Source organism: Budorcas taxicolor, chromosome 15 (assembly GCF_023091745.1).
Source record: "Budorcas taxicolor isolate Tak-1 chromosome 15, Takin1.1, whole genome shotgun sequence".
Classification (NCBI taxonomy): Eukaryota; Metazoa; Chordata; class Mammalia; order Artiodactyla; family Bovidae; genus Budorcas; species Budorcas taxicolor.
Window position 1 is genome coordinate 75,961,529 of NC_068924.1, and position 7,378 is coordinate 75,968,906.

The following is a 7,378-nucleotide window of genomic DNA, read 5'->3' on the forward strand; positions in this document are numbered from 1 at the left end:
GGCTTTGCTAAACCCTAGTCTCAGAATTAGGTAAAGCTTCACATCCATTCATGGCAAGTAAATATACTCGGGACTTTTATCAAAAGGGCACCACTGCTCTGTCCATGGAATTCTCCAGGCAAGAATGCTGGAGTAGGTTGCCATTTCCTACTCTCAGGGAATTCCATGGACAGAGGAGCCTGGTGGGCTACAGTCCACGGGCTTGCGAAGAGTCAGACATGACTGAGTGGCTGACGCAGACACAGATGGGACCTACCCTACAGAGCTGTCTGTCTCTACCTCACTGATACAGAACTTGCCCCAGGGTGTGTGGAAAATGTACTCTCTGCAGCACCTCACTCCAAGAAAAGGAGGAGAGGGCATGCCTAATCTCTGCTTCCCAATTTACTCCATCTCCGCTGGGGCAGCGTGGTGCCGGGAGTTTAGTCGCTATAACTTCCTCTGTGTGGAGCAAACATCAGGAATGTAGCGGAAAGGCTCTTCCCCACCCTCCTATTAGTGGTGTGCTGGTGAGTAGTTAATAACTGGCTCTCCTAAGCAAACAGCCCAGATTTGTATCATTTCCTGATTTCCAACGTGCTCCCACCATGGCTGATTTCAAGCTACCAATGTGATGTGTGGAGTTGAAAGAGACGCCTGTGACAGATTCTCCTGAGCTGGTCTGAACTGAATCCAGCACAGCACAACTTCCGACTCTTGTAGACTTAACTCCTGTCCTCATGGAATATTGATTGTAGGAACAGAGGGGTGTGCATTGGATGCATACTATTTGTTCTCAGAATGGTTGTTTTGATCTCCACGTCTACAACTTAATATGAAACTTGTTTATTTTTTTCACCCATGCCAACTCTCCAAGTACCAATCTTTGACTTTTGTTAAAAACAGTATTTATGTTTCATGAGCATTTATTTTATTGTTGTTGTGAAGTTGCTCAGTGGTGTCTGAGTCATTGTGACCCCATGGACTATAGTCTGCCAGGGTCCTCTGTCCATGGAACTCTCCAGACAAGAATACTGGAGTGGGTTGCCATTCTGTTCTCTAGCGGATCTTCCTGACCCAGGGATCAAACCCGGGTTTCTTGCATTGCAGACAGATTCTTTACTGTCTGAGCCACCAGGGAAGTCCCAAAAATAGAATATATGCTTTTTTTTAAAAAATATAAATTTATTTAATTGGAGGTTAATTACTTTACAATATTGTATTGGTTTTGTTATGAGCATTTATTTTTAGTGTGTCTCAGAGTCACCTCAGTCATTTCTTTGACTCTCTCAGAAGTCATGACCTCTTTCTCTAGTCTTTTCCTTGCTCCAGAACACTAGTTTCTATAATTTTTCAAGTTCAGTAACTTCGTACAGTCTTAACCTCGGCTTGTGTCCTTACCTGAGAAATTCTGACACATTGATTTGTTTCCATCAGTCCAAATCACTGACCTTTGGGTTTTGTTCTTTTGTTGTTCTGCTCCTTGCTGTTGAAGTTTTCTTTTTCAGTTCTTCAAAGGTATATATCTTTCTTGTTTTTGCAAACAAGCAAAAATCTGTGTTTACTAACAGCTCTGAGAGGTGTACATTTCAAAGGCTGATTAAGATTTGGAGCATAAGATAATAGTTCTTTCATGACAATTCAAGTCAAAATTGTAAAAGCCAACAAATATAAAGGAAAGATCCTAACAAGACCAAGGCATGTAAGCAACCAACATGCTTTCCCTTAGTGTAAATAAATTGATGAGACAGAATTTCTGCTCTTTTAAAGTGAACCATCTGTTCCTAAACCCTTTACAAAAATAATATTCCCCACACCCCCAACACTAGAGTAGATGTCTACAACAGTACTGAATTACTATCTAAATGAACAGACCTCAAGGAATAGAAAAGCTGTTCAAACCTAACGTGGCAGCCTAAGAAACAGAGTCCTGTATGGGAAAAGTTTGGAATCATGGTGAATGGAAATGTTTCCATGGTTGTTTGCATCCCTGGGGTTGAAGCCTTTCCATCTTTTATTCTTTTCTTTTCTTTTTTCCCCCTATTTTTATTTCTTTTTCTGTTTTGTAAATAAGTTCATTTGTATCTGTCCAAAGCTATAGTTTTTGAAAGTTTTAGTATAAAATCAGAGATAGCTCAATTCAGTTCACTTGCTCAGTCATGTCGGACTCTTTGCAACCCCATGGACTGCAGCATGCCAGGCCTCCCTGTCCATCACCAACTCCTGGAGATAAGGGGAAAGATAATGGGATAAAACTTAGAAATTCAAAGTATTATTACTATTTCATTCTTACGTCTCATGGACTTTATGTGGTGAAAAAAGTCCTAGTTGGTTAGCTTAATCTGGAAGATATTTTTTTGAATTACGTGACATTGTTGGCTTGAGGTGGTATCATGATCTGTATTTCTTCCCTGTAGTTTGGGGTTGTATAGATGTGTAAGTGGTGTCAGTAAGTATGTTCCAGGGATGTAACTCATAGAGAAATTCTCTACTAACCTGGAAAAAGAATAAGCAGACTGGCCACCCATAACAGTGCTACCTGAGGACAAGCTCTGTGAGTTCATGATCTGTCAGTGGTTTGAGCAGAGGAGCACGGGTTTTGAAGGTAATAGTGTAATGATGGTGACAAGCTGGTGGACTGAATTATCTCCAATGTGTTTGAGCATCTGTCATAAGAACATAGTTATTGAAGATGCAAGACTGGAGAAGGAGTCTGACCTGAATAGTCTGAGGACTGGCAGAAAGGAGTGAAGAAATCAGGACAGAGACCTTTTGGAAAAAGGTAGAAATATCAGTGGGAAGATTCCCTGAGGCAGCGATAAGGGAAAAAGGAAGTTAAGAACAGAAATGTCTCATGAAAATTCCCCGATAGGAGAGAGCGTTCAAAATGCAGTGAAGTAAAAAACACTAAAAAATGCAAAAGGATAGTAAAACTGTAATCTCCGAACGTAAATGATTCCCTAAATTCAGAATATCTTATAATGGACTAAAATGAATTGCGGCTACAGTCAGAAAGTCTGGTTCTGAGTCCCAGAATTCACTACTTCCTGTGCGATCTTGGGTAAATAGCCAATTCTCTGAGCCTTAATTTTCTGATATATAAACTGTTAATGCTTAATATGTTCATACTGGCTAATTGAGTGATATCATAGTAAGTGTATTATAATGTTGTTTGCACTGCCCAACATGCTATATATGGAGTGAATTCATTATGACCAGTGTTCATTTCATTACAGGGCTCTCAGTAGCTCTTATCCAGCACGCCTGAAAGGATTCCATGGCGAGGACCAATAATGTGACTGAGTTAATTATCAGCGGTCTTTTCCAGGATCCAGAGGTGCAGAGAGCGTGCTTTGTGGTGTTTCTGCCCATGTACTTGGCCACGGTGGTGGGCAATGGCCTCATTGTTCTGACTGTCAGCATCAGTAAGAGGCTGCGTTCCCCCATGTACTTCTTCCTTAGTCACCTGTCGCTGGTGGAGATCAGTTACTCCTCCACTGTTGTCCCTAAATTCATCACAGACCTACTTTCCAAGATTAAGACCATCTCCCTGGAGGGCTGTGTGGCTCAGATATTCTTCTTTCACTTGTTTGGAGTTGCTGAGATCTTCCTGCTCACGGTGATGGCCTATGACCGCTACGTGGCCATCTGCAAGCCCCTTCACTACACAACCATCATGAGCCTGCCTGTGTGCCACTGTCTGGTGGCTGCTTCCTGGCTGGGGGGCATAATTCACTCCATGGTGCAGATCCTCGTCACTGTCCAGTTGCCCTTCTGCAGTCCCAACGTGATTGACCACTACTTCTGTGACCTCCATCCCTTGTTCAGGCTTGCCTGCACTGACACCTCTGTGGAGGGGGTCATTGTGTTGGCCAACAGTGGATTAATCTCTGTCTTCTCCTTCCTCCTCTTGGTGTCCTCCTACATTGTCATCCTGGTCAACTTGAGGAACCATTCAGCAGAGGGGAGACGCAAAGCCCTCTCCACCTGTGCCTCTCACGTCATGGTGGTTGTCTTGTTCTTTGGACCTGCCATCTTCCTCTACATGCGGCCCCCCTCCACCTTCACTGAGGACAAGCTGGTGGCCGTGTTCTACACGGTGGTCACCCCCATGCTGAACCCCATCATCTACACACTCAGAAATGCAGAGATGAAAGTTGCCATGAGGAAGTTGTGGGGCGGGAAAGTTAACTCAGGGGTGGAACCTTAAACAACTGAGCATGCATATGGTGACTAAATAAAAGCTTGATTTTAGTGAACTATGAGGAACAGAGCAAAAGTTCACCTATTCACTTTTTTTTGTTGTATTTTAGGTGAGGGCTTTATATTCCATAAAATAAATCAGATGCCTTTCATAGCCCTCTGTATTTTGGAGAAAGTTGAAAATTGAGCTGCATTGCTGTCTTTCTTCATGTTCAATGGTATACAGGGCATAGACTCGAGGGAGGGATCACTGGATTGGAATTCCCACTCTGTCACCTTCTACCTGCGAACCCTGGTTTCTTTTACTTTACTTCTCAGTGTTAGCGTGCTGTGATGTGTGGCAAGATTGTGGCAGTGGGAGACATAAGTTTATGTTTTATTCTTTCCCTCTATCAATGTGCTCCTGTGGGAATCCCTGGAAGGCTTTTCTATCAATACTTCATTTTAGGTCTAGCTAGGGAGTGTGGCGGAGAAGGCAATGGTAACTGACTCCAGTATTCTTGCCTGGAGAATCTGATGGATAGAGGAGCCTGGTGGGCTGTGGTCCATAGGGTTCCAAAGGGTCGGACTCGACTGAAATGACTCAGCGTGCACAGGGAGTTTGGGATGGGCATGTACCAAGTGCTATATTTAAAATGGATAATCAACAATGGCTTACTGGAGATCACCTGCAACTCTGCTCAATGTTATGTGGCAGCCTGGATGGAAGGGGCACTGGGGAAGAATGGATACATGTATACCTATGGCTGAGTCGCTTCACTGTCCACCTGAAACTATTGCAACATTGTTTGTTAATCAACTATACCCCAGTACAAAATAAAAAATTTAATAATGTTAAAAACTGAAAAACCATTACTATGAACATAACTATTTCATCTTTTCTAGTAAGTGAAAATATTTAAATATCTCCCATCTCTGTGACAGCTGTGCTCAGCACATCTGTCTCATCCTTTCATATACTGTTATAGATGGCTTTTCAAACCAGTATGTATAAACTTGATCAATTAAGTTTGTCAAAGTTCACTTAGTAGGAATCATCTTATCAGCTCTTGACAACTGTATATATAATTCTACCATAGGAGAAGGTTTTTCTCTCTGATGTTTTTTAAATGGGAAAAAATAAGGCAATTTTTTAGGAATGCATGTTCTCAAATATCAACCCTGTTAAACTTGTCTATTTCTTAAAAAAAAAAAAAAGCATTTAATTTTAGTTTTCCCCCTTCATTAACCTGAATCCAATGCCTCAAATTCCTCAGTAGGAGCTTTGTTTGTGGAAGTAGGACATTGTTAGAATGGAAAGGTCTGTGGAAGGTGAAATATAATAAAGCTGTGATTAATCATTCACATGGGTTTCCCACGTGGCTCAGTGGTAAAGACTCTGCCTGACAAGGCAGGAGACACAGAAGAGGAGGGTTTGATCCCTGGGTCGGGACCATCCCCTGGAGGAAGAAATGTCAACCTGCTCCAGTTTCTTGCCTGGATAATCCCATGGACAGAGAAACCTGGCAGGCTACAGTTCATGGGGTTGCAGAGTCGGACGTGACGGCAACTGAGCAGGCATGCAACCGTGCATATCTTTTTGTTTTCAAACTTGTAATTTTGTGTAGGAGTAAAGCAGATTAACGATGTTGTGATAGTTTCAGGTGTACAGCAAAGACTCAACCATAAATATACAACCATTCATAGCTTCATCCAAATAATTTTACAAGACCCTTTCTTTCTAGACAGTTGTTGTCTGTGCACTGAGTTATGTGCTTGTGTGAGTGAGTGCTAGTCACTCAGTCGTGCACGTTGCCTGTTTTTGTATGACCTGTGAGCCAAGAAAGGCTTTTACATTTTCAAATGGTTGAAAAATTAAAGTAAAATAATATTTTGTGATACATAAAAGTTGAATGAAATTTAAGCTTTATTGCCCACAAATAAGTTTTACTGGATTACAGTCATGCCCCATTATTTTACTCTTTCTATCTATGGCAGCTTTTGTGTTGGAGTGGCATGGTTGCATAATTATGACAGAGACTGTGTGGTCCGGAAAGCCTGTATATTTTCTTTTTTAACATATGAAATTCTTATTTATTTATAAATTAATTTTTATTGGAGCAAACTGCTTTATAATGTCAGTTTCTGCTGTGCAGCAAAGCAAATCAGTCCTGTGTATACATATGTGCCTGCTTTTTTAGATTTCCTTCTCATTTAGGTCGTCACAGATCAGTGAGTAGGGTTCTCTATGCTAAACAGTAGGTTCTCACAAGTTACCTGTTTTGTGTAGAGCAGTGCGTATACGTCAATCCCAATCTCCCAATCTGTTCCACCCCTCATTGTCTCTGGGTAACTATAAGCTCGTTGTCTACATTCATGACGCTGCTTGCAGTCTGTATATTTTCTACGTAGCACTTTACTGAACATGTTTACCAGCTCCTGGCTTAAGCCATAGTAACGTTTATTGCTCACTCAACAAGAAGTTGGGAGGTCAGTGGTCCCAGGGTTGTTTTGTTATTCCCACGATGCCCAAGCCCCTTCAGTTCTCTTTGCTGGCCCCTCATGGCTGCAAGATGGCTAAAGCAGCTCTCGGTATTACATGCTCACATGTAAGAAGGGAGGGGTTTTCATTTCATTTCAGAAAACAGTTCCAAGGACTTTTCCAGAACAATTCTTATTTTGTTCTTATTGAGCGGAACTGGGTTATATATCTATCCCTAGATGCAAAGGAGCCTGGAACAGTAAGTAGTGGCATAAACATCAAAAGGGAGAGCTGACCAATTCACATCTTCATTTGAATTTGCAAAATGGCTTTTCTTAAGGCAAAAGTTGTATAGAACTATCCCTAATTCTTAAAGAATCTGTACTTTTCATATAATGGTGGAGTTTAATCAGAGCTAGGCAAGTGTGGCCATAGTCAGTGGGTTAATCTTCACCAGGTTAGAAAATAACATCAGCCTTTCTTGAAAATGTATAACTTTAGGTGAGCAAATAGTCTCATACCACAAACATTTTAACAAATGTATTTTCCTGTAATGCACATTCATAGACTCATGTTAAAAACTCATCTTCCTTAGATGTATTAAACTGAATCCTTCAACAGAGAACAGATATTGACTTACAGCCTTCCACAGAAGCTTAGTGATGAGATGTACAGAATAAATGTAGATTTTCTTAAATATTTTGAGCTTTTATGTAATTATTTGTTAATGTTCTT

At 41.2% G+C, this 7,378-nt stretch overlaps 1 protein-coding gene across 1 annotated transcript; it reads left to right on the plus strand.

Moving 5' to 3' along the window:
- Window positions 1-3,256: 3,256 nt before the first annotated feature.
- On the plus strand, window positions 3,257-4,189 carry LOC128059944 (olfactory receptor 4B1-like). The gene has a single exon (XM_052652188.1). It carries the CDS (start codon window positions 3,257-3,259, stop codon window positions 4,187-4,189), a length of 933 nt encoding a protein of 310 aa, XP_052508148.1.
- The last annotated feature ends 3,189 nt before the right edge of the window (window positions 4,190-7,378 follow it).